This window comes from Pezoporus flaviventris, unplaced genomic scaffold, assembly GCF_033815535.1.
Source record: "Pezoporus flaviventris isolate CSIRO_AGI_PZ_B2104156 unplaced genomic scaffold, CSIRO_AGI_Pfla_v1 ptg000031l, whole genome shotgun sequence".
Lineage (NCBI taxonomy): Eukaryota > Metazoa > Chordata > Aves > Psittaciformes > Psittacidae > Pezoporus > Pezoporus flaviventris.
Window position 1 is genome coordinate 21,640,262 of NW_026892579.1, and position 27,828 is coordinate 21,668,089.

The 27,828-nt window shown below is 36.5% G+C and overlaps 1 protein-coding gene across 3 annotated transcripts in view; it reads left to right on the top strand.

The window, feature by feature from the left end:
• PHIP (pleckstrin homology domain interacting protein) overlaps positions 1-27,828 on the top strand; it is a 110,314-nt gene that overhangs the window by 70,349 nt on the left and 12,137 nt on the right. For 2 of the 3 annotated variants that reach the window (XM_061460431.1, XM_061460429.1), the window contains exons 21-35: positions 7,209-7,352; positions 8,271-8,347; positions 9,065-9,296; positions 10,369-10,488; positions 13,403-13,510; positions 13,911-14,035; positions 14,255-14,337; positions 18,996-19,107; positions 19,375-19,436; positions 20,297-20,452; positions 22,259-22,379; positions 24,289-24,414; positions 26,320-26,392; positions 26,788-26,838; positions 27,128-27,277. In XM_061460431.1, the coding sequence (XP_061316415.1) occupies positions 7,209-7,352; positions 8,271-8,347; positions 9,065-9,296; positions 10,369-10,488; positions 13,403-13,510; positions 13,911-14,035; positions 14,255-14,337; positions 18,996-19,107; positions 19,375-19,436; positions 20,297-20,452; positions 22,259-22,379; positions 24,289-24,414; positions 26,320-26,392; positions 26,788-26,838; positions 27,128-27,277 (1,740 nt within the window). The remainder of the gene's footprint in view (positions 1-7,208; positions 7,353-8,270; positions 8,348-9,064; positions 9,297-10,368; positions 10,489-13,402; positions 13,511-13,910; positions 14,036-14,254; positions 14,338-18,995; positions 19,108-19,374; positions 19,437-20,296; positions 20,453-22,258; positions 22,380-24,288; positions 24,415-26,319; positions 26,393-26,787; positions 26,839-27,127; positions 27,278-27,828) is intronic. The other variant, XM_061460430.1, reaches the window with a different exon arrangement.

Here is a 27,828-nt window from a genome sequence, read left to right on the forward strand (position 1 = left end):
AGATTGAAAGCTGTCTGGAAATAAGTAGATTTCAGATATTCAGCAGTGCTTCGTGTGTTTTTTAATAATGACAAATTAAACTTGTATGCAGTTGAAAGTGTAAATTTGAGATGGGCAAGTTTCTGCTTGATACTAAACTTGAGTGTTTAGTTTTGCTTCTGTTTTTATAGTCTGCTGATGTAAAGCTTTGGAAAGAAGTGAGATTAACGCTCCCCCCAAAAGTCCCCTGATAATTTTCAGGTTTTCTCCAGTTTCTTTTGTGTATCAAAACTGTGTGAATTGCTGTCTTAAGAAATGGTACTGATACAGTAATTTCAGTGCTGCAGGCAGAACATTGTGTTTGCCCAAGGTAAAGCAAGCAAACATGGGTTTTTTTTTTCAGTGTATGTCCAAGTTTTGTACATAGAGGGGAGAAGCTCTGCCACTTATTGTTCCGAAGGTTAACACGGCAGGGCTTATTAATGAAATATCAAGGCACCAGAAATCTAGGTAACTCCCATTTTCCTCTTGGAAATAATGGAATGCAGGCCTCAAATTCAGATTTTAACAAAGCTGTTTCTTGTCTTGAGGGGATATATTTTGGTGCTGAAATATAGATTTTCTTTTAGTTTAATTAAATAATTGCACTGAGAGTTTGTTTGGTTTGGTTTTTCCTGCAGCTAGTTAGAAGATCCTTCCTGATTATGTGAATTCCTACCAATTTACCCTTAAATTTCTCATTGGATTACAGTTTTCCTAAAATACCACTAGGACACAAACATAGCAGAGTAGGCTAGTTGGGCCAGCATTTTGGTTTCAGCAATTACTTCTACTGCAGCTTTGAAACAAAGAAACTTAATATGGATGCTTTTGGAAATCTCAGAGGAGACATTTTTTAGTCTCCAAACTTTAAAGGTAGCCCTGGATCCTTCTGAACCCCACATTTTCATTGTGGATATTTATGCCCTTAAAATCCTTCAGAACTACAGCTAGTGTGGGAAAATCTTTCTTCAGTTTCATATACTTACTCGGAGAAGAGTATGTCCTCATGTATCTCAGTCCTTGAAGGGTCTCTGATCTGGATTCTGATGCCCAAAATACAAGGGAGAGAACTTAGTAAATCTTCAGTCACTTCCCACCTTTGTCCTGAGGAGACAGAGCAAAAAACAGATACTCATGGTCTCTGTAACTGAGAATGTCAGTAAATTTTTTTAGAAATTACTGTTGAATTCAGTAACGCTTTCAGAGCATTTAAATAAATCCTTAAGCCCTACAGGATACTGGCATCTCGTGACAAAAAACCTGACGTTCCTTGTAGTTTATTCTTCATTAAATGTGTCTCTACTTGGAGGACTCGGGTGGTTGAGAAGTACAGTAATTAAAATCCCTTGAGATAAATCTCGGAGGGATTCAGAAATGAGTAGATGTCAAATGGGCTTTAAATAAGCAAATTTGCAAGAAGAAAAGGGTGCTTGATCATAAGTAATTTGAGTCTCCAAATTAAACTCAGATTTTAATGATTTGCATTGTTGCTTATGATTAGCATGAGCAATGCTTCTGCCCAGTAGTGTCTGAACAATAGGCATGGTGAATTGGAATTGTCATCTTCTGCAGTGTCCATAATAAAATCAAATAAACTGGGAAGAGAAGCAAGACTGACTGCACTCTAGAAGCTGTTACGTGATATTTTTAAGGGTTTTTAAATAGAAGTTAGTAACTTAATTATAGCAGCTCTTCTGCTGCTGTTCTTTACGGTAACCGTCTGGCTTTAAATACAAGCTGTGTTAAGTTGAAGATAGAACTGGAAAGTATTACGTAAATCTTTGTTTTCCTTGAGTGCATGCAGCAGGTTTTGATGCTGATACCTTGTCATTTGTATTACAGTAGTGTTGTGAGACTACAGTCCTTTTGTGTTGCATAATGAATTTTTAAGGCTTTAATGAGAGAATTTATGATCTAGAGGAGATGGCAAGACCTTAAATGAAATACAGGGGAAAACATCACCTAGTAATGTATAGACTTAAAATTACAGCATCAAAAATTCTAGGAAGTCTGTCATTCTATGGTACTGTCAGCTGGTCTGAGAACAGAGTAACAGAGCTTGTATTAAAACATAGTTCTCATATGCAACTTCATTTGTATTTATACCAGCAGGAAATACTCATTTTTATATCAGCTTTTGTGAAATGTATCAGTTCTGTTCGTGTGGTGAGAAAAATTTATTTTCTTTTGTTCCCCTTAACTGAAAAGAGTGAAAAATACAGAAGTAAAATGAAAAGGAGGGCAGGAACAAATGTTAGCATTTTGGATTACAAGCTAAAAGCATAGGTCAGTAAAGAAGAACACACAGCAACTGTAATTACTTTTTGAGGAGATTCCAAGTACTGTTACTAGGTTGTTTTTTTTTTGGCCAGGGTCATTATAAGGGTATATTAAAAGTAGCACAGAATCACAGCTTAGTCTTTCTTCTTTAACAATATCTCCAGCTTAGATGGAAGTCACGTAAGCATTCTCATTTTAAAGTTAGAAACTCCACGTTTCTTTGGCACAGGTCATATTGAGGAGCGGTTGTATGTGATTGTTTGAGGGACTAATGGACTTGTGTGAGAGAACCTAAAAGCTTGGGTATTTTGACCTGAATAATGTTTAGTATCACTGATCTGCATGTTAAATGAAGAACCTTGCTTGACTTTCAAGGTCATTGGTGAGGAATAGGGTTTTCTTTGTTTTTTATTATTAAACAAAAGCACTTTAAAACCCCCAAGCCCTTAATGACAGAGGATAGAATGTGACATTGGAATCTCCTAATTTTCAGATCGGAACTGTATTTCAAATTATTTTTTTCAAGACCATGCCAAAGATGGGAAGTGAGAGAAGTAACATATTTAGGTAAATGTTCCCAGTTGGAGTAGTTAGTTTATCAATCTACTGGGATTACAGAGCATTATAATAAACACTGGAAGAGTGTGAGATTTTTATACTGTAGCAGGTTGATGTGGTGTGTGTTCTAGTAAAAAACAACAAAAAATGAAGAAATATTTCAGCTTAAAGGTAATTAGAAATTATAAGCAGAAATTTGAAGGAATTAAAATTTGAGATTTTTATGGATGGACACAAGTATAGGCCTCTGTGACAGGTGCAATGACTATTGAAACCTAACAGAAACCAGTGATGAGAAATGTGTGCATTGTTTTGTTTAGTTGTGTTCCTCAAAAGTAGTAATTTCTCCATTTACATGTTACTTAAACACTACTTCCAGGTAAATCTGCAAGACGTTAAGAGCAAAATAATCTAAAACTTGAGAGACTAAGCACTTACTGCTTAGTGCCCGTTATCTTCACTGCCTTTGGAGTAGTTTTCACTAATGTCTTGCGCATGTGATGTGGTTAAGAGTGAAAATGAAGTAATTGCAAGCAGTGAACCAGATTTGAGACTATGGGAGGGTGATTTTTAGTCAGAAAATGACAGGCCAAGAGGCAGTGGGCACAATCTGCTGAAACAAGCAGTTTTGCCTGAACATAAGGAAGCCCTTCACTGTGAGGGTGACTGAGCGCTGCCCCAGGCTGCTCAGAGAGGCTGTAGAGTCTCCAACCTTGGAGATGCTCAGAAGTTGTCTGGACGTGATCCTGGGCAGCTGGCTTTAGGTGGCCCTTCTTGAGCAGGGGGGTTGGAAACGGTGACCTCCAGAGGTCCCTTCATCGTCAACCATTCTGTGAAATAAAAGCTGTTTCAGCACTAACAGCTTGGGGGATTTGTTGTATTTATCATCTGGGCACAACTCATAGTCATCAAAGAATGTTAAACTCGGGCAAAGGTATATGCTAATGACTTTGGTAATGCACAAGTATCCCTCCAGAAAAATAAGAACTTAAATTCAGTAGGGATATTTAAGTTCATAGAGAAAAGTTGTATTGAAGAATTTAAATAGCATATCTAGTCAAGAATGAAAGCAGTTGTGTAGGCTACATTGACTTTCAGCATATCATTTCAAATGCAATGTGAAAATCATATGCAGACAAAAAAGCCAAAGTTTCCTTTCTTTGACTTAAAGAGGCTGCAAGCGTCTGTTTAATGTTAGGGTTCTGATACTTGACATATGCTTGTGCCCTGCCCCTGTTAAACTTTCTAGTAGAGGCTAATTCCTGTTTCTTAAGGAGGACATATTTTTAGATAAAGAATAGATACTGCTGGTGAAGAAATAGTATGAAAGTGCTACAGCCAGAGCTTTCTAAAATAGCTGCAGCCCTGTCTGAAAGCACAGCAAAGCTGTGCTTCCTGGAGGAGTTGTGGTCTTAAGGACAGTAGAGTGCAATGGTCTGATCTGTCAGAACACCACTGAGTTTCCACTGTATATTTCACAAATAGTGTTACAAAGATGCTCAGCAGTGTCCAGATGACATGTTTGTATCTGTCCTGCTCAAATACAGGAAGTGCCATCATTTGTTTGCAGAAAAGCTGTTCTGACAGGAGCTGTAACTTCTGGCTTATCTGTAGATGTGCTCTGATCCTGACTGGGAGCCTTGGATATGATATGAAGTACTTGGCATATATGACTGTTCATCAAAGTGTAGCAAGAGAAAGTGCTGATTGAACCTCAGATCATAGGTTATCTTGGCTTTGTTTCCAAGCCTCCCATTAGAGTTGAGAGTCTAATTTCAGACTCTAGGATATATATTTGGAGGGCAGGGGGTAGAGACCATCAGCTATTTCTTCAGTCATTGTTGAACCTGTTGGTGATAGGTTCCATTTTGTCAGAAAAAGTTTGTAATACTTTGTTGTTAGTTAGACCTTCACACCTGAACCCACCCATCCCTCAAATAAAGATCTGCCTGATCTGCAGCTTTTCATCAGAGTTTGGCAAAGCTGCGTGGAATAGGAGTCATGTTAAATACATTTTTTTTTTAGCAAGACATGGCAGACCTTTTATAGTTCCTGCTTGAGCAGTGGGGTTGGACGAGCTGATATCCAGAGGTCCCTTTCAACTTCAGTTATTCTGTCATTCTGTTGCTTATGGATAACTACTTGTGTGTTTGGATGTTCTGGGTTTGTGGGTTTTTTAGTTTTCATTTTGGGTTTATGATGATGATGATGGTGATTATTATTATTACCCATTCTTGTTTTGCTATTGAATCTTTCCAAAGCAATTTTGTTACTCTTTGGCATCACTCTGGCCCAGTATTTTATACAGTCATGTTACTTGCTTCCAGGAAGGAATAGTTTGGGTGAGGGGATATTCTTTTTCCTCAGGCTTTGAATTGCCAGAAAAGAACAACTCTTTCCAAAACCAGAGTAATGCAAAACGCTTCAGTTTCTCAAGGTTCCATAGTTTCAATATAAGTAGGGAAAAGCTATATTTATAACAGCCATTTGAGAAATCTCACCTCTGAATAGAAATGGGGATGTAAATTTTTAGGACTTTAGTTTCTAGAGAGAAGGCATGATTATTTTTGTTGGGCTGTGATATAGCTTCTGTAAAATACGTCCTCGTTATTGTAAAGGATACTTGACTATTTAATTGAGTTTCTGTGATTCCATTCTGTTGTCTGTGCTTTTTCATACTGTGTTTCATGATGCTAAAAGGCAGACAGGCTTTATAAAAAAAGTTGCAATTCAGTGACAGAAGCAAGTTGCTGTAACACTGGCTCTTGAAGGCTCTCTGCTTCAGCAGTGAATCTTGAAAGCTTGACAAGGAGTGAAGGACAGAAAGGCTCAGCCCTTGTATGATGGGCTCAGCCACTAGTCTTAGGGTTGCTCTGGAGCTGTTCTAGGTCAAGTCAGAGCAGCTTGAGGAGATCTGGTAGTGCTGCCAGTTTGACTCCAGAAGGAATGGCCTAGGTCTCAACTTTGGGTAATGATAAAATGCTGATTGCTGAGCAGTCCCATTAAAAGTGTCTCTGGTAGCTGTGCTGTCAGTGCTAGGTTACCCAACTTGAATTCACTGGACAGAAAAACAAGCACAATGCTCACTGAATAGAGCACAGAGCAGTTTGTGTTGGTCTTTTGTGCTTTGGTGGAAACTGTAATGCAGTTGTACAGTTTTCACCAAAAAGCAGTTGTGGGTTTTTTTTTTTCCTCAGTGAGAAAATTTAACCTCATGAATCAACTTTTATCATACATGACAGGACAGATATTCTCTTCCCTACAAAAGAAAAATCAGGAGGAACAGGTACAAGTAGTCTGCCCTGCTAGAAGGCTCTGCTAATATTAGCATCTTTCTGTGGTTTGCTCCAGTTCTGCTTTCTTCATCTCTGCGACTGTGTTTTCAACCATATCACCATCTAATAGATCTCTGAGGTTTCCTTTATGGAAGAAAGCAGTGGGGAAGTGATACCACCTTTTGTGGCATTTAGAAATGGGTCCAAAAACTATTTAGTTGTGTCTGATCTAGGCTTAAATTTGAATATTCATGCCAAAAAATTAGCACAAAACTCCTGAAATTGAGATTGTAGCTCTTGGGGGGGCGGGGGGCAGTTGTTGTGGTTTTTGTTCGTTTGTTTGGGGTTTTGCCAGGGGTTGGGGACTAAAGATAAATCACTTTCTGGGGAGAGCAAGTGTTTGCATTATGTATATACTACAAGACGAACAAAATCTCTTAATGCTGGAATGTGAAATGATTCTTAATTACAGCCTTATTTCAGTCTCCTAATCTTCATAAGAATTTAGATTCTTTCCAACTGACTCATTTGTTTGAACTGTTCCATGCATCATCATACCATTTAAAGGCCTTTACTTGCTAACAGTCATCCCTGTATGCCAAGGGATGTATTGCCATACAGGTGCTTCTTCTGACAGATCTGACCACTCAGCTGCAAAATAACACACTCGGGAGTTCTCTGTAAGAGTCCCCTTTCCTCTGATGTCCATTTTTAGTGTAATTTTGAGCTGTTAGAAGCTCTTAGCAGCCTATCAGTAGTTAACTGATAAATACTTTGTAAGAATGGTTTTGATAATTAAAGGTGAAAAATTTTTATTATATCTGTGGAGAAATTTTCATTATTTCCAGAATGTACTGAGCTGCTTGGTGCTTATATTCAGCTGTGCACACGGAGTGCTTTCTTCAGCAGCTCTTCAGTTTTGGACTCGTGGCCTGGTTTGCATTTTGTGATGTTGAAGCTTGTATCTTCTTGCTCCTGCAAAAGTTGCTTCGTGGAATACTATTATTAAAATACTATGATAATAATAAAATGTATACACAAAAAATACATATTTTGACATTTGTGTCTTCACAGAACCATTCTCATGATCATTTACTAGACACAAGCGACTCAAAAAAACAGCAGCAAGCTAATCAGCACAACTACCGTACGAGATACGCAGTAGAAGAAACTGCAAGGCCTGCTGAAGAGTTAGAAAATGGACACAGTTCCTCAGATGTAAGATCCTTATTCATGAGGCAATCTTACGTATTCCATTTCTACTTGTTAAGCTCCTGCCTCAGCTAATAAAATATTGTTTCTAGTGGAAACTCATGTTGCGTTTTCCACTGTGTGTTTTCTTTCACCTCTTTAAAAATTATGAAGAATTAGGTTTTCACATGTTGTTGTATATTTAGTATTACTTAAAAATAATTGTCAGAAAGGGAGAAATGCTTATTTGTAAGGGCATTTTATGAAGTGTATGTGTGCAATGCTATATCTTCCTTCTATTTGTAAGCCTAATCAGTATTGCCCATATGGCCTAGCAAGTATGGTCACCAGCTCTAGGTGGCCCTGCTTGAACAGTGAGGTTGGATAATACAACCTCCACACATCCCTTCCAGCCTCAACCATTCTGTGCTTCTGTAGCTGTAATAGAGAAAGGAGTAGTAAGAGCATATAAAGTTCATACTGTAATATGAACTTCTGTAGCTGTAATAGAGAAAGGAGTAGTAAGAGCATATAAAGTTCATACTGGGTTTTTGTTTGATATGAATTGAAAAGATGTGGAAATAATTGCATTAAAAGGGCTGGAACTAATTTTCAAAAAGGCAAGCTAGCCTCTTTAATTGAAGATTGAGAATCACTCAGGACTCTACTGGCTGTACGTTAAAAAAATGTTGTTCTACACTTGTGCATCTCTTCAGGCATAGATACTGTTTTATTTCCTTTATTTCATTGCATCCATTAAAGTAAAATAACTATTTGCAAACTAAAATGCCTTTTTACCAGTATAAAGCTTTTGTACTGCTAAATGTTTATAACATATATAAAGCCTAGAGAGTTTTAGTGATATTGTCATGTGTTACAAGTTTTTTGAGGTTTAAAGAAAATGCTTTCTTTTTCTCTGCCTCCCCTTTGCCCCCGCTATGTTAGGAAGGGGAAGTAATTGTTGCCAGTGGTGGAACATCAGAAGATGATGAAAGAGCATGGCACAGTGATGGCAGCTCTAGGTAAGTGACAGTATAAAGTCCTGCTGATATATTTTAAATAATCTTCTCTGTAAACATTTAATGAATAATAATGAAAATTGTGCACATTTAGAAGAAAACATGCAGAAGAACTTAAAACTTTAAGGGTTTAATTTTTAGCTATATTACTAACTAAAATTTAGGAAAGGTTTCATTCTTGTTTGTGAGAAGAATTGCTTCCATTTGGTTTTGCAGGAGGGTAGCATGCATGCTTCAGGCATGTTGTAGCCTTTTCCTGTGACTGTCAGCCTTTGCTGTGTGACTGCCTTGCTGACCCTTGGTTTGAAATTAAAGAGCAAAGCTTGAAGAAGATTCACACCATCCTTGGTTTCTTTAGCAGATTGAGTATTTTTTTTTTTTTGTTGAAACTATTCAAAATCAGAAGTCCTGAGAGCAATATTCAGATTTTCACATGTATCATTCTTGAATTGACCGAGTTAACAGTGGTTTACTTCTTGTGGTGCTAGAAGCTGTTTCTTGCAAGACTGAATGATACCAAGGCTTTTAGTTTACTAACATTTAAATTGTAGATAGAATATACAGGTTTAGGCACTGGTTTTAACTGTTAAAATATTGTAGTTACTTAGAATATTGACTGTGATCTTCTGTTGGGTTATATCCTATAATCCAATGCACTCTGAATTGCTTTTTTAAGTTCCATTTTTTAATTTCTGTTTTATTTCGGTATATGATACATAGTGACTACTCAAGTGATTATTCTGACTGGACGGCAGATGCAGGAATCAATTTGCAACCACCAAAGAAAATCCCTAAAATTAAAACAAAGAAAGCAGAAAGTAGTTCAGAAGATGAAGAAGAACCTGAAAAACAAAAGAAGCAAATTAAAAAGGAAAGGAAAAAAGGAATTGAGGAGAAAGATGGACCGTCAACATCACCAAAGAAGAGGAAACCCAAAGAGAGAAAACAAAAGGTTACATGTTCTTTTTATATTGCAGGATGCTCACTCTTGATGTCTAAAGAATTAGTTCTATGATTCAGTTACATGTACTACTTAATATTGTCTAATTTGAAAACACATCGTGACTTGTGAGAAATGATAATTACTGACTCTTGTAAGTCAAATGATAGATTGTCGTAATGATACGCTTTCTAAGTATGAGGCGCTTTGCTTAAGGAACAGTTCTAATGTTCTTAATACCATCTTTTCACAGACCAGAAACTTCTTTCTATGGATATATTGAGTATTAGTATAACAAATGCTTGTATTTTTCCAGCTGTACTGACTGTCTTCCTGCTTAATTGCACTTAGTCTGCACAATCATGTAATATTTTTCTATCAATTCCACGATATATGATGTTTGCTTTATGCTTGCTGCTGTACTTCTGTTGGAGGGAATTTCACTTGATCAGGGTTCTGCTGTTTGTCTGTTTTGTATTTTTTTGCTTTTGAATATATTCATGTCATTCCAGTTTAGATCAGTACACATGGAAATTTTGAGTTACTTTTGTTGCATTTGAATATGTTACCCTTGGAGTATCCCATCTGCAGTCTGCGGGTAGAGTCTTCTGTCAGTGGCTATATGGATTTCTGTACAACAGGCCAAGGCGTCTTTCTGTTCATGGACAAAATTCTGTTAATTTCAAAGCAGCCTTGCTTGAATGGTTGCATAAAACCCTGTTTTATCTGGCGTATCAGATATAGACATGCAGTGTGCGCTTAGGACCAGCAACTGCAATGAGCTTTGTTACTTACAAATACATGGTATGAGCACATAGAATTTGAAACTGCAGTCCCACAGCACATTATAATAAAATATACCATTAGGTAACATGGAGATACCCAATCTGGGTCATTTCCACATGCTTTACCTCTGTTTGTTTGTTAATCTCTCCCTCCTCCTTTCGTGGGGCTCCTTAATTGGCATCTGTATAATTGGTCTTACGGACCAAGGCAGTTGATTTTAATAAGACACTTCCCAAAATACAGGGCTTCCTCAAATGTTATTTAATTCATATTAATCTTCTGTGTGTATTTTCTTCAGAGGTTGGCTGTAGGAGTTCTGGTAGAAAATGGTTTGACACTGGAAGAATGGCTGCCTTCAGCGTGGATTACAGACACTGTTCCTCGTCGGTGCCCGTTTGTGCCACAGATGGGGGATGAGGTATTGTATTTTTTTTCCTCTGTGTTCTTGCTTCTTTCAGCTTGTTTTTGCTTTCTTTTGTTTTCATCTATGCATTTTTTTCTCAGAGATTTATTATCAGAATATTTGGGATTTTCTTCAGAACATTGTTTTATCTGGCTAAAATTTTTTCAGTTCCTTCAGTCTTTCCCAGTGTTGCTTTAGCTGATTTTTATTCCATACTACTGTGGTAACATTCCTTCTTGCACTATGTTCACTGTGTTAATTTCCTTATGACATGCATGCAGGCTGTGTGAGGTGCTTTATGTAGTGAAACTAGTTCTTAGTGGTAGCGTATCTTGTATGCTGAAGAACAGGTAAAAAAAATCAAATACAAATTGAAGTTTAATTAAACTTTGGTTTGGAACTTGAAATAAAACCCAGGAATTAAACCTCTGAGAGGAAGGTGGGGGTGTGTGTTTTGTTTGTTTGTAAATTTATTTATTCTGAATAAAAACTGATACTGTCGTTTTCCCTAGTGTTTCTGGTATTGGGAAGCTTCTGCTGGTCTCTTACCACAGAAAATCATAAGGGATTTTATGTATATATGTATTTTATAGGAATTGGACTGTAAACAGCTTGTAAACAGCCCAGTAGCAAAAGGACACCCACTAGTTTCTACTTTGGAAAATGTGAACATTACAGTGAATTGTATGAATAAGTAGTATCAGATAGAAGGCAGTCTTGAAAACCAGAGCCTGCATTTTTCCTAAAATCTCCTCAGGTTAAAATAAGAGGAAATAGCTGCCTTATGCTGTAATGTATAGTCTTTTGGCTCTTCAGGGAGGTACTAAGCAGAGTGCTTGTAGAGCTCACACCTTCAGAATGAAGTTGGAGAAATACTTGATGTGATAGCAAAGTTGATTAACTTTGGTCCTGAGCCAGAGCTGTTTGCAGGCACCACCTCAGATACTGAACCTGAGCAGAGGTTGAATGTGCAAGCTATTTTGTTTTTACTGGGTCGCTTCACTGATGCAGTTCACAGCACAGCTATGCAAAGATTACATCACTGCTGCTCATGAGGGAGGGAGGGAGCACTTCAAGTTGAGAGTTGCAACTGGAGAAAACGCTTATGGATTTATACTCTCCAGCAAGCATGTTTTGGAGACTATGCTGTTCGAAAGTTCAAGTCCAAATAAATATATTTGGTGCCTGATACCATCTGGATACAGTGAAGCAGCCAAGGATTTATCTGTATCATATTACTCAGGAGACTTTAACATCATATTGATTTAGTAAGCTAAACTGGTGTGTTTGGTTTGGCACCTGCTGAATAGCGTGTGCAGTGTGTACTAGGAATATCTAAGTAGGCTGCATCCTTTTGCTGGAAAAGGCTTTATATGGTGAACAGGAAATTTCGTGTCCTGTGCCTAGAAAATAGGAGTAGTTGCGCTAATAGAGCATACGTTTGTAATCAAGATGCTCTGTCTAAAATTCCATCTCTGATGCTTGCACTCCCCAGATTTGCATAAAATGTGAAAAGAAGCTATTCATCTAGTAAGTTACTTGTGAGATCCATAGGAGTAGAAGATCGGTTTGATTAGAGATGGTGATGAGAAGAGGTCTCCTGTGGCCTTTGAACATTTTGATGGATGGTTGGTGTGCTTTATAAGATTTGGGAGGAGAGATATTTCAGATTCATTCTCTTACAGCTGTACAAACAAGTAAGAAAAAACAGTAGTGCTATATTTAGTTCTCAGCACATAAGAATAGCACATACCATCCCTTTCCCCTTTCTAAATACTCCCATTTACAGACCTTTGTCATGTGTTTTGAGGGTCAGGGGAAAGAACCAGAGAGATGTGACTGCAATTGCCCTGTCTTGATTATCGAGCTACAATGCTTACTCATTGGGGTATTCTGCTGTTAGCACAATAAAGAATAGTTTTGTCTGGGTACTACAACAAGCGTGCAGAAGTGGGAATTTATCAAGATTAAAAGTATGATTTCCTGGAAAAGACGTAAATTCTTTTTTCCAAAGATATCTTTTGAATTTGTTCCTTTGACAGAAGACGCAATGCTTAGAGCCATTTATAAAATAAAAGTTTTTCACTTCTGTAAACAGATTATTGTATGGAATGCATCATTGCTGGAATACAGCTGTTTAATCAGATCTTTATTCTAATTAGTTTGGGAAAACTGTGTTTTGCATTTCTTGAATATATGCTTAAGGTTTTCAGCATACTGCTTCATTACAGTGATGGTTTATAACAAAAACGTTCTTCCACGTGATACCATGTACAGCGGTGTCGAAGTAAAACTAATAGACTCTGAATGTCTGAACCGTGGAAATTCGTAGTGGAAGGATTAAAAAAATAAGCACTTGAAATGTGCTTATTCAATTTAAAATGTGCAAATACAAATATTCTGTTTGTTCATGTCTTGGGCTATTTGTTCAGTGAAGCAAATACCAGAATCTTACAAGAACAATAAGAAACAGCAGAATTATCCTCTTAAAATATATTTCTCATTCTAAAAGGATATGATTAGCCAGACAGTGAATTTAGTAATACTTGATTGTCATCTTAGGGCTGTCCAACAGTGATGAATAAACAGATGGATTAGTGGAATTGATGTTGCTTGAATTGTTCTGTAGTGCAGTAATAAATAGATGGTTCCGTTACTGATTTTTGGTTTTTGTCTTGTGTAGTTTAGGATATTTTGCTCATAGGGAAAATGGTTATAGAACATATTTCTATAAATGTTTCTATGATACCTGCTTTAATTGGCCACTGCATTTTATTTTTTTTTTTTGAGAACCTGTGACTTTTTCAGGAAAACCAGGTGGAAAAAAATTGATAACAAAATAGAAAGTACACACATTGTATGGCAGTGATATGCTAGCATTTCAGCTCCTCAAAGTCTTTGGTAGATAACTGTCACATTTCACTTCTAGGTCTACTATTTCCGACAAGGTCATGAAGCATATGTTGTAATGGCAAAAAAGAACAAAATATATAATATTAATCCCAAGAAGCAGCCATGGCATAAAATGGAATTACGGGTATGACTTATTTTCTATTTTGTTTGTATTTTAATATTTTTCAAAATTTGGAAACTAACTGAAACTAATTCTTAATATGGATGTTTCTAATGTGCTCTTAAAATATTAAGGGAGAAAAGTTAGTCTAATAAATATTCAAATGAAATCAAACCTTAAACTGTATATCCTTTTGCATCTGCTTGAGCAAGTGAGGTGGTCACACTTCACAGCAAAATACTTTTCAGACAAGTTACATTGTGGAAATAATAGCTTGTTTCAAAAGACTGAATCTCAGATACTTGATTTTGGCATGTTCTGGCAGAAGTCTGATCTTTTCAGTATACCCGTATTTTCACGTTTTAGAAAGTTACTATAGTCATCTTAACTTCAGTGGTGGTACATAACAGTTTGTTTATTCCAGGAGCAAGAGCTGATGAAAATAGTTGGGATTAAGTATGAAGTGGGATTGCCTACTCTCTGCTGTCTTAAACTGGCTTTTCTTGACCCTGATACGGGTAAACTAACTGGAGGATCATTCACCATGAAGTAAGGAAAACAGTATTGTATTCAAACTGTGGGATTCCATCTTGGGAACCAGGGGCTGAGGTTGAAAGTTAAAAGATAACATTAATGTTGTGACTTCAACTTTGGCTTTTGAAGTATTGAATTGAAATTTTTTAGTTTTTTTGGTTTTTTTTCCTAAGTGCTTTACTTTATGCTTTTGCTGTTTTATCGCTTAATAGTTATGTGTTCTGTTTTAATTAGGTACCACGATATGCCAGATGTCATAGATTTCCTAGTTTTGAGGCAGCAGTTTGATGATGCAAAACACAGGCGATGGAATATAGGTGAGTTGTGTGGGGAGGATTTTTTTGGTGTGGCTTTGTTTGCTTTTTTTCTAAGTGTCTACGTATTTTCATGATAACTTACTAAGAAGTAGCTTACGGTAAATAAATCCTAATGCTCTGCTGAAGTTGGAGAACAGGCTCTGTATATTTGGATGCGGAGTGCTGTTTCACCCCTGACTGATGCCTAAAGCAAGCAAACAAAATACAGAAGGTAATCTGTAAAAGGAAGTGCAAAGGAAATCTCAGTTGTGTGTTTGTAGAGAGAAATGAAGAATACTTTTTAGAAATGTGTTTATTGGTAACTAATAATTTACTGTAGCCTATATATGGCTTGTCTCTGTTCTGATTTAAGGCCCTCTTACAGCTGCATTGCTAACTAGAAATGGAGGGGGGTGTCTATTTCTGGAATTTCTACTGGAAATAGGAAATGCATGACTTCTAGACTGTACAAAGAGAATGCCTTTCCCATCTCTATATTTGCTCGAATTCTGTTCTAAAACCCTTATGCTTTAGCTTTATTGAAATGCGTATGATTATAATTCACTGCCGTGTGAATGGGAACGTTTTCTATTCATTTTGCTTTGCCTGTGATTAATTATTTCCAAGTATTGTATACTGGAGGAAGTCAGTGGCAGGCTTGTCCTTCAGTCACATCTATTTCCTAGTCATCTTTTTCATATGATAATAAAGACCACCTTTCAACAGTGGAACCTAACCTAGGTGGAGAGAAAGTTCCATTATGATAATATGAACATCTGGGGGCGGTGGGGGGGGGTGTTAAGGAGGTCAGGAAATACGTATATTCTCATTCATAAAAACAGCCTTAGATTGTCTCTGAAACTTAAAAGATTAAGCAAGTATTACTGATTTTTCAGAGTTCAGGATGAAACTCTTTTCCCCCAAGAGAGAATTTGTATATGATACCATATTTACAGAATAACAGACAGTGTTAATGTCTTTCCCAGTATCTCTGTATATTCTGTGAAGTGACATGTTTCTAAAAGCAAAATATTGATAGCCTTCCTTTTTGGTTGGGTTGGTTTTGTTGTGTTTTGTTTTGGTGTTTTTTTGTTTGGTTGGGTTGGGTTTTGTTTGTTTATTAAGTAGATCTTAATGTTAAAAACACATCATCTGTAAAGCAGCAGTGATTTCTGTACCAACTGAGTTCCTGTGGTTCTTTAATTTGGGAGCTGTGGCTAATATTTACAAAGCTGACTTGCCAGCATTTCTTGCCACTGCAGGCAAAGCATCATGTAGGAGAATGGTGGATTTTAATGCAATAACATGATGGTGTATCTGACTGCCTGTGTAGAAATGACTGATCCAACATACAACATCTCTGTAAATACACTGCCCCCTTAGTCTGTACTTGCAATTTTCAAAGTGCTGTCCTCTCAAGTTCATCATAACTAAGTAACCTGAAGAAGTGGCACAGATGGATATTAAAAACTTCTTTATCATTTCTTACCTGACTTTGCCAGGAAAGATGAATTGATCTTCTGTCCTTTGATTACACATCATGATATGCCTACTTAGATGTGTGCTTTAGCAGTAGATGTGTAAATTACATATGACCGTATTAATAAGTTCCATATCATCTCATACTGTATTCTCTGTTGTCTGAAAAGACAGCTTATCTTTGATTCTGTAGGGATTTTGGCAGAGACCCTCAGCTTCTGATGCAGTAGGAAATGTATACCTTGATTTCTTCTTTAAAGATCATTTTGGTTTAAAGATTTTTTTAAGGGACAAGATTGGGCAACATCTACTGATATGTCAGCAAGCTTTGCTTTTTCCTGATGGTTATGGATCTGTGGTCTTGTCTTGCTCTGCCATGCCATACATATTTTCCCACAAGATCGAAGCAGCAGTAGAATAATGGCTGCTATACCTTGTATGTGGATGGCCTAGCCAGATGTCATCTGTCAGTTGTTATTATAGAAATCCAGGAGTTAGGGACTTTGAAACGTTGCTCTTGCTGCCCTGAAGAGAACAAGCACGGGTAGCATCTCCTTCCTGGGCTAGCAACTGTATTTTGAGAAACTTGCAGTGTGGAAGGAATCAGAGCTGCACAAAAAGTAATAAAAGTGCCAGAACCTTTTATCAAGACTTCAGTGTAAATAAATATGAGTTTAAGGCCAGTGGTGTCTAATACCAGCTTGTAACTCTGACAGGTGTGCATTAGAGTTCATTCTTCAGTTCTTTTGGGTGGTAGAACTAGTGATAAAATAGCTTCCTTCTTTGAGGCCGTATGAAATGCTAAAGCAGAGATAGCAAAGACACTGCAGTTAAAACTGCTACAGCTCTTCCAGAGGCCTTCCAGATAGCTACCCTGCTCTCTGTGTTGACACTTCAGATATTTTACTAATGTATGCTTATGTATCTGGGACAGATCATGCACTGTTTTGTGGCAGTGTGGAATACGGTATAAAAATGTTCCTTAAGGAGATAAGGAGAAATGCCTTAGAACTGTACCTGAATCTGTTCCTGACTTTTCAACCAAATGAATCTGAAATCTCCAAGATTTATCTGACATGGTCAAGTCTTCTGAACTTTCACTTTTTATGAACAAACTGGTATTTTTTTCAGTCATGCAGTTGCTGGTTTGTCTTCTCAGGACTACTGTAACTATCTTCCTTACTCCTCTGTGATTTCTGGCACCTAGCCTATAAATCAATATTTTTATAGCAACTATTTGGGGAGTTGCTGGATGTTAAATTTTCTGCCTCCACTTTAAGTCATTAAAGCATTGATCCTTCAACAAATAACAATCCTGGGTGTTTTGGTGGGGGGGTTTTGCTAGGTTTTTTTGTGGTGTGTTTTTATCATTTGGCTTGGTTGGGGCGGGGGGGGGGGGTTGGATTTTTTGTTTTTGTCTTGGTTCTTTTTGGTCATTTGTTTTTTTTGTGTTTTTTTTTGTTTAGGGAAGAATGTATTTATGGAGTTTTTTAATATTAAAGTTATATTAATGTATTAATCCTTTTGGAAAGAACAAAGTTTGAGAAGTGACAGGTTCTTATTTCTAGTGAGATTGTATTTATTGCATATCTTTGTTTTATTATAGCTTAACTACAAGATTAATACATGGCTAAAAGCTACATTCTGCAGGATTTGTGCAGCTTTAGCTATATGTCTTAGACAAGCGTGCATATGTGTCTCTTACATAGCAGCCACTTTTAAGTTCGACCTACAGTTTACATTTTTATCAAGCTGACACCTGGTGATTAAAAAGTCCTGGGAAACTGTGCTAAATCCTTCCAGTAAGAATTTCCGATCTGCTGTCCACATAGATGAAGCAGCACAAAGGACACTGGAAAAACTATGATTCAGGAGATTGTTCTCTGGGCTTTTTCAAACAAATTGTTTTCAGCTTTAGCGTTCTGTCCGTAGGAATGCTGTGGCTCTTGAAAAATCAGAACTGCTGCCAGGATACGCTCCTTTCAGTGGTTTTCATTTGCTTAATGTTCAGCCCCATGAGGGCACTTGCAGTTGTACCTACACACATTTTGTTGTAAAACTGATTGCTAGGGAGTGACATGTTAGGAGACTGTGCTTTAAGAGCTCTTTAGAAAAATATATTCCTTTATAATAAAGCATCACCTCTTATATTTTTGATCTTGCCATTTCAGATATTTCTGGTATACTTTGTTCTCTTACAATCATCACACTTAGGACTATTAATGGAAGCTTTGTAATTCTCATAGAATTACTTGCAATCCATTAAATGAAAAAAAATGCAGTAAAGAACAATTTTGAGAATATATTTTCTTCTTACTAATTCAGACAACTGCAGCAAGCATTTGGGCAGAGCGTGGATGTGTTGGAATAGAGCAAATACTGCAGCAGTTGAGAAAGAGTGTGTATGTTCCATGCCATGAAAACAAAAAACTGCAGTTTTTGGAATCGTGCACTTAAATTACATTTGTTCTTGTATTGAGCAAACTGAATACGCCACTAAAAATTGTTTCTAAATTCTGTGATATGTGTTACAGAAAATGTTGGGCTTTTTGATGATGTGTAGTACATGGATTCTCATGTGTAATTTTTTTAATAACACTTGTGACCTTTTTTCTCAGCTAGGCAAATGCTTTACAGTAGTGAAACCATTTCAAATCACAGTAAATTACTTTGCTAACCTTTTGGAAAAGCTTTAAAAATTTTATTCTTTATCAGTCAGATTGCCTTCATAGTAAAGAGAATGAACCTCTGGATTGCATTTGGGTAGCTGGAAAAGCACTTCAGAAACTGAGAAGGAGCTCAGCAATATTCAGAATATTCCCCCGTACAAAAGCATCGCAGTACTCGGTTACTTTAAGATAATATGTAGTGTTTAAGACAAGTAGATTTGAGTCTTAAAGTTACAGCATTGAAATGTCTTACATTTATATGTAATCAAGAAATGCATATATGAAGAATATGTAGGTAGATTTTTTTTAATAATTTTTAATGCCATATTAACTTTTTGTTTAAAAGCAGCCTTTAGGAAGAATTTTAATTTTTGTTTTAACTGAATGCGACTTAACGTTTTGCCTGTCGATGTTGCAAATGTTCAGAAGGATTTCTGTATTCAACATCAAGCCAAAGGTATCTAAAAACTGCTTTTACTTGGAGGTGTAAGGTTCCTTGTATTGATAAAATGGTTTTGTGTTCTCACCTAGGTGATCGTTTCAGGTCAGTGATAGATGATGCGTGGTGGTTTGGAACAATTGAAAGCCAGGAACCTCTTCAGCCTGATTATCCTGATAGCTTATTTCAGTGCTACAATGTCTGGTTAGTAAATTTATGATCAATCTTTTATTTAATTACTTCATTTGAAGGATTGACTAAGCAACTTGCTTGCATTAAATTCAGTCATGCATCTCACTGTACCAGTTTATTATAATACTCTGTGGTATATATATAGTTATTTTGCAAACATTAAATAATTACATTGTCTGTGGTGTATGTATAGTTATGTTACAAACATTAAATAATTACACTGTTGAAGCAATATTAGTAGATAATTTAAATGTGGGGTTTGTTTTGTTTGTTTTTAAGCTGGGACAATGGTGATACTGAGAAGATGAGCCCTTGGGACATGGAGCTGATACCAACTAATGGTATTGTCCATTAATAACATAATTGCTTAAAGAGTGTGTTTAAAGAAGGAAAAAAATGTTGTATGAGTTTACTTAAATAATGCTGTTTCTCTTGGGCAGTAGGGGGAAGGCCCACAAACCAGCTGCATTTCAAGAACATCCTTAAAGCAATTATTAAACTAAAAGTGGGTCAAGATAAATGAACTGCAAAAGAAAAATACAGCTATCCTTTGACAAACTAAGTGTATGTTGGAAATAGAGACGTTAAAAAACTTGTAACAGATGACATACAGTTAAAGGTACAGTTTTGCGCAGTTAGGGAGGATTAAAGATATACTGGTGCCCTGTGTCATCTTTTCTGAGACCTGTCAGCATGACTGCAGATGTTCAGTGTATTGAAGATTCAGCATATGCCTATGTGATAGTTTGATTAACAGGAGGACTTGCTCCCTATCTGGCCCAGCATGTGTGGCAGATAGATGTGCTGCAGTGGACGGCATAGTTTGTGCACTGTTCCCAGGGAAGAATACTGTGTTTCTTCCTTCCTCGCTTAGTTTTTGGGGATTTTTTTGGATTTCATAAAAAGCTGGTTAAAAAACAAAAGTAGAATCACATTATTTCCTTGTGTTTTCTAGAAAACGTTTGATAATACTGGCACTCATAAGTAAGCATAGAAGTAACCATTAAATAATTCTTTTAAGTTATACAGCAATATACAGAAAGCATACTAGTTGCATCCAAAATGTCTTTGAGCGAATTGGGTACTATGCATTTGTATTGGTTAGTAAAATGATGTTATGTATCTTTGAATCGCAGGTATATGTACTGCACAAGATACAAAGATTTGTATTTTATTTAGTTTTCATGTTATTACATTCCAGCTGTATTTCCAGAAGAACTGGGAACTAGTGTTCCTTTAACAGATGATGAACGTAGAACGCTGCTCTACAAACCTCTGGATGGAGAATGGGGTTCCAGGACCCGAGATGAGGAGTGTGACAGAGTTATCACAGGGATCAACCAACTCATGACTTTAGGTAAATGCTGAATAATACAGGAGATGCTTTTATGTTACGTTTTTGGGAATAGGCTCACGTGTACTTCTAAAATTACCCAAATGAATGTGATAAAATACACCTTTTACTTCTAGATTAACTGGAACAAAACTTGAGCATTGCACATATTTTAATTTTTCATGTAGTGAGTATAAATTCTCCCGTTTTCAAAGGTAACTGTTGTTTTGAAATACGCTAGGGGTTTGGGTTTTACAGGAGAAAAACAAGTCCTAGTTTTTTTTACTTTGGCTAGCAGAATCTTCTTGGGGTTAAAATGGCAAACTTCATGATAAACAGAATATTAACTATATTACGAGCAGATGCAGTCAGGGGAATCTTTTATGCTTAATGCGAGAATGTGTAGATTTTCCTTTCAGTAGGCTTTTCTAACTCCTGTTTTCTCCCCCATATTGCACAGTTAGAAAAATGTTTAGGAAAAAGTGATTAATTCTCTGCAACTGAATAGCAAACGGCTTTTAAGTTAGTCTTTAGTTGCAATTAGTCTTTACAGGCAGCTTCTGAAAAGGTAACTGTTAAAACATTTAACACATCACTGCAACATTTACATGATTGAAGGTAGGTGCCGGAGACTGAGATCCACCAGTGAAATACCTGCTAAATCATTAGTCTTCTGTATGTTTTGTGATAAGAAAACTGTGTTAAGTCAGCAGTCTTGGGTTTATGACCAGGCTAGCACTGGTCATAAATTAAATATATAAGTTGTCACAGATAATTGTTTCTTAACAGATTTTTTAAGTACTTGAAGGAAAGCAATAGCCATACAGTATAGTAATCCAAATTATAGAATTACATTAAAAAAAAACGCGTGAGGAAATGAAATTCTATTTGTTCTCACTCTGTTGTCTAAGAGTAATGGTTATGTGTTTTGCATTACCTTTCACGGCATGCTGCTTAATTTGGGATTTAACTGTAGCATATGTGGTATGTATCAGTACAAAGTAGCAGTTCCTAGAACATTCTTCAGAGTGAGTAAACAGCTTTTAGAAGGACAGTCTGTTTAGCAACAAGGTACGGTCTGTTCTTAAAGACTTTTCCTGAGAGATGTTAAAGGTTTTTTGTTTTTTTACGGTTTTATATTATGGTATTTTCCCTCGAGGTATAAAATGTTAGCATGTGTGTAAGCACTCATGATGCTCCTAAACACAGGAAGAATAAAAAAAAACAAGTTTGTATAGGTGCATAGACTTAAATTGCTCAGCAGTCTGCTAGCATTATGATGGATTGGTTTTAGAAGTCTTTGCTGTTAGGTAGGGACAGAAGATGTGTTTCTGTTTTACTTTGAGTGTAGTTTTCAGTCTTAATGAGATTGAAATAGTACTGTAACTTTATGGTAAGAATTCAATGCATTGCTTGCTTTGAAGGTGGGAGAGTGGCAATATCAAACCAAATGAAATCGCCCTATATTGTAAATAACAATACTGAGCTGCATGTTTTTATATATAATTTATACATTTAAATCTACTTTTCAAATGTTTGTGTCTTACATGCATTTGCGTTGTCTCTGAGGAACATTGGTGCTTCATGTACAACTGAATGGGTAGTGACTGCAGTGGTTGTACTTAGAGCATACATATCAGCAAGCACTTTTATATGGAGATTGTCACAAATTTTCAGAGTAGTTATTGTTGCTATTTTATAAACACACTAAGGAAAGTGTGTTTCAGACATTAAGAAATGGCATATGTTGTGGGAGGATGTGAATCTTGAAGCTGCCAAGGGACGTGTGTGGAATATATCTTATTTTTATTTATTTTTCATTCTGTCTAGATATTGCTTCTGCATTTGTGGCACCTGTGGATCTCCAAGCTTACCCAATGTATTGCACTGTTGTGGCATATCCCACAGACCTCAGTACCATTAAACAAAGACTGGAAAGCAGATTTTACAGGTTAGATCCAAGTCTTGGTTCCTGCTGTGAAATACTGCCAACCATATTTTTGGCAGCTCTTTGTCTTGTAATACCCAAGTAAGAGATAGGTACAGGTGTGTGCTTTCCATTTCTCCCATCTTCTATCCTTGATAAGATTTCCTTTTGTAAAACTTTAAAAAGGACTGTACATCTCTTCTCCAAAATGTATTTCAGTGTTATGTGACATTCAGATTCCTGCTTATGCAAATAACATTCAAACTTAGTCAGAAGGATTAAGTTTCCATTTTATAATTTAAAAAACAAAACCCTATTTTTTAATAAGTAAAATCTTAGAAATAGTCAAGTGTGTTTGTCCTAATGTGCTTAAAAAAAAATAATCTTGTAATGTCTCTTAAGAAGCTACACAGAAAATAGCTTCTCAAATTACTGGCCTTGAAATTCTCAATTGCTGGACAGCAACAGAAGTAAGTTGACTTTTTGGCACAGTTTTGATGTTTTCCTAACCAGGGATTGAAATTGCTGTATTATTTTGCAGTAAGTATTATCTATGAAGGAGAATGCTCCATTAAATTACTTTTGTTTCCTTTCATTCTTGGGATATTTCTGGGTTGAAGATCAGTGTCCCTCTAATACTTGTTTTGAGTAAACCATGGATGGTGTTTTGGTTTGGGCCAAATTTCAAAGCTAATTTGTAGTGTTTTGAGTCCTAACTGAAGATTGAATTCTAAATTAAAATCACTTTTTAATTTTCAGAAAAAAAGCCACCTCTTTCTTCAGATGTTGTAATTCAGTAATGCACATTTATTGTTCCATGTTTATTGTGTGACATAAGGTAATCCAGCTTTCACTTCTGCAATGTACTGCTTTGCAGTTGGAGGTGGAGACGATTTTTTTTCTGGATTTTGTTTCTCTTGTCAAAAGAGTAAGTAGATATTTTTGGCAGTCAGCATGCCTTCTTCAGTTAAGCCTCTGTTGTTAGTTTCTAGTATTGCCAAAGCCTGGTTAGGTAATAAGCAACACCTTGTGTTGTGCTTTCTAGTAACATTTTTTCTTCACCTTTTGAAGGAGGGATTGTTCAGATCACTTGTGACTTTGGTAGCTTTTTGTGAGGCTTACCTTAAAGCACACTTTCTCTTCTCTGAACTAGGAGTCTTGGCATACAAAGAAAAATGCAAAACCAAACAGAATAGTTACAAACTTTCCTAGTCACTACTGGCATCACATAGCATTAAATGCTGGACCCATAAACATTATTAAATTGCATTTAAGTGCTTATGCTTTTCAGCATGTTTTACATAAAACCTTCTACTTTCATGCTAGTATTTGTAACTTCTGTGCTGTCAGAGTTTTGATTTGAAATAATGTGGGGTTTTTTAGATCACAAATGTTTAATTTGTTGTGCGTTTTTTTTTTTTCCTAGATTTGGGTCTATTTTTTCAGTTATTTTTGCTTTCGTGCATCATTTTTCATACTGTGTCTATTGTATAGTTACGTCATTAAATCAGAGCTATGGAAGGAAACTCTTATCATTGTCTATCTGTCAGAAAAAATATATACTTTTAATAAATTCTTTATTACTATTTTGGTGATCCTCAGCTGTGATTTAAGAGGTGGTAGGGGCTGGGTTATGTATAAAAGCTGAAGCATCACAGCTGAATTATCCCAAGGAGTGTCAGCTGTATATTCTCAAAGCCATTTGTATAGATTACTGCAGGACATGAGAGCAGGAAACCTGAGGAAGCTGCCTTCTGCTGGTCACATAGGGCAACATCTCAGAGCGTGCATGTTTTCTGATCTAGTGTAAGCCAAAAAGATGAATGTGATAATACATTGGAAGAAGGATGTAAGGCTTTTCTCCTGTTTCATATATGTTGCTGGAAGCATGTTTTTTTAATTCCCTTCCCCTTTTCCCTCCTTTCACGTACAGGCGCCTTTCTTCATTAATGTGGGAAGTCCGGTACATAGAACATAATACTCGCACATTTAATGAACCTGGAAGTCCTATTGTCAAATCTGCCAAATTTGTCACAGATCTTCTGCTGCACTTCATAAAGTGAGTTGCTTAGTAGCTCTGTTGTTGCTCCTGTCTCTTCCCAGGGTATTCAGCCTTTTCAGATCTGAATTTTAAAGTGAAATAGTACTGCAGCTTGAATAAGCCTGCTGTCTGCTGTTGGGGCAGAAAAGAATAAAGCTCATCTTGACAAAGAATGCCTACATTTGCAAAACAACATAAAGTTTTGTAATACATTGATTGGCATAGATTGACGTGGCATTTTATTTGAAGAGACTTTCTGCTAAATGATAAAAATGGGTCTGACTAACTTCATGGAGCGATAGATACATTTAGAGTTAAGTTAGGCAGTATTCAAACTCAAAATTAGAACTCCTATGTTAATGTAATCGTGGGCATTTAATTCTGAAGTCTTTACAATTTATAGTGTGATTGAAAATGGTGTTATGCAAAATAAAAATTGGAAGCTTTGAGGTCGACAGATAGTAGTTGTCTGTCAAATGTTTTATTATTGTCTGTAGAAAAACTGAATGGGAAATGTTTCAGATTTCTCAGTCACTTGATACATCTGTGAGCCTGAAGTTTGTAAGAAGAGCTTACCGAGTGTGTCCACTGCTTTTATTTGCTTTACACTGTGAATGCTCCTGTTCCTGCCTTGTAAAAACAAGAAGATACTTCGTTAGTGTGACAAAAATCATGATATTTTTAGTAATTTAGTTTCTCCGTGTTAAATTGAATCTTCTTATTTTTTGTGTGCTCTTAAAACATTAGAATTGCATTATGTATTTGGAAATGTTGGACTTTGACGCCGTACACAAATTTTTTGTATCTTCAGGGCTCATGATTTCTGATATTGGCTGGAGAATGAAAAATACTCAAAAGTTTCAGTGAAATGCACCGTTAGAAACACACATGTTTCTAAAGGGCTTCTCTAGTACTGTGTTCTTTAACATTTTCAGCTTACATGGGGTTTCCTTCTGACTAATTAAGCAGCTCAAGGTTTGTCAAAGTGTGTTTTTTAATTGGCTAAGCTAAATTAGTTTAACATGTGGATATTCTTCCTTAATAATGGCCTATAGCTTGTGTTTATTAATATACCCATGTAAGTGAACTAACAATGCACATAAAGCCCAGACTTGTATTTTTAGTGTGGGGCAGAAGGCCTAGACCACCATGGAAGGCAAACCCCTTGATTCTAATGAGAGTGAATTATTTAGATGCCTCTGAGAATCCAGGGCTTAGACCTTGAATTACCCAAGTCTTTAAAAAGCAGAAAATAGGGAAGGGGGTGTTGCTTGATCTTTTTCTCACCTTCTCCCCTGGCTCTTCTAGTGATAATTATAGTTAAATACAGTAGCCTGTATTATGGATTGCAATTCCAGCGTAGAGTTGCTGAGTATTTACTCCTGGTTTTCCAGTGGTTTGTATGGCTACATAGTGGAACACCTTTGGGCTTTCTTTTGCTGGGTTGTACAAGAATTGAAAATCAGTGTTTGTTTTGCTGATTTAATTATGCAGGTTTATATAATAACAGTGTTAGTCCTTACACAAATAAAAATTACATTTCAGCTGTCTTGCATTATGGGTGCTAATGTATTGAATTGCACTTTTGTACACTAAATCCACTGTACTGTTTAAGTGGTATAGTGTTAGATTTTTCTAATGCTTATGCATTCATGGTAAAAGATCATGGTTTTCAATTTTAAAACATTGACACTGTTAAATGGTCTGTATTTTACAGAGTGCAGAGATATTTTACAGCTTTTTTGAGCTGAAGACAAGCTTTTCTCATTAGTGCAGTCCTCTTAGTATTCATACATCGCTAAACACTGTATCATTTTATTTGGGAATGGCTTTGTAAACATTTTTCTTATCATAGGCATAATATAGTTGATCCCATAAGTGTAGATAGAAAATAAATGTTAGTGTGTATTTCTTTTTACACAGAGACCAGAGCTGCTATGACATAATTCCATTATACAATGCAATGAAGAAGAAAGTGTTGTCTGACTCTGATGAAGTAAGTGGTTGTGTCTTAAGACGTTGGCATTGGTTAACTGGAGAAACAGGGCTGCTGTCTCTGTCCTGCTGGGTACAAAAGTACCAATTTCTGTCGCTGTAAGGGAGTGGGGTGTACTTCTCTGTCAGTTAAATGTTTCTTGTTTGTCAGCTGGGAAACTGGGTAAAAATTCAGGCTCCTCTCCTTTAATGCTTTAGCAGCTTGCTGGAGAATTTAGATGCTGCTTAGAATTCTGAGAGGTTCTCAAAACTGGCAGTCACGTGAAATGCTTCCCAGAGGGACAGGGGTAGAACTATAAAAAAATCAAATTATAAATGAAGTATAAAAGAATTCACCTACTCGTACATGCTTACATTTTTTTAACCTTTTTATGCGACTCATTATCTTGCTCAAAGGAAGAAGAGAAAGATACAAATGTGCCAGGAACTTCCACTAGAAAAAGAAAGGTAAATCTTATTTTATGATTTACAGTGCTACAAATAATTAGACAAGCATTGGTTAAACGAATGCAAAACTGAAAGTGTTTTTATTATCATCTAATGTCAGCTTTTGGAAAGTTTTGAACTTAAAAGTCATGTGTTGTTCTAGTGATCACTGCAAAAGCATTTTTGTCTGTGCTGCTGCATGTCACGGATTCATCAGTTAGAATTTATATCCTGCAGGGTACCTTTTCCATTAGATTGTGTAAGAACAGCTAGTTTATTTAATATATACCAGACAACATTGTCATTTCAGGATCATCAGCCAAAGCGGCGGCTACGTAATAGAGCTCAGTCATATGATGTTCAGTCATGGAAGAAGCAATGCCAGGAGCTGCTGAATCTCATTTTTCAGTGTGAGGATTCTGAACCGTTTCGACAACCAGTGGATCTCCTTGAATATCCAGTGAGTATTTTGGAACAGGAAGGCCAGTTATAATCCAGTTTTTAGGTGGTTGGTTCTTGTTTTTTAAACTGTGACCATGTTTCCAACTCTTAACTTCAGGCACCTCCGTTGACAGAAATTTTTTTCAGTGCTTGGTTGTCGCCTTATATTAATGTTTAGTGTCTTTGTAAAGTCATTTCAAAAGAAATTATACTTCTCTGCTGTACTTTAGTTGCAAACTGGTTTGTATTCAGGGATGCCATGTTAAGTAAGTTACAGCTTTTACAGTTGTCTTCCCTTTTCTGAGCGAAAAATGGTTATATGTGAAGTACATGTGTTTGGTTGTTGTGTGTGACCATTGTTGTCATGGGTCGTTTTTTGTTTTCAGAAGTACAAAAAACAAATTTTCATATCAGTCATCTGGGCTTGATTCAGAAAAAGTACCCACTGAAGAACTGTAGTGAACCATTAACTGTAGTAATGATGACTTTCCCCAGTTTCGCTTTCTGCTTGGGTGACTGCACTGGAGTTCAGATAACCATGAGCTAGTTTGTAACTTCAGAATATTTTAA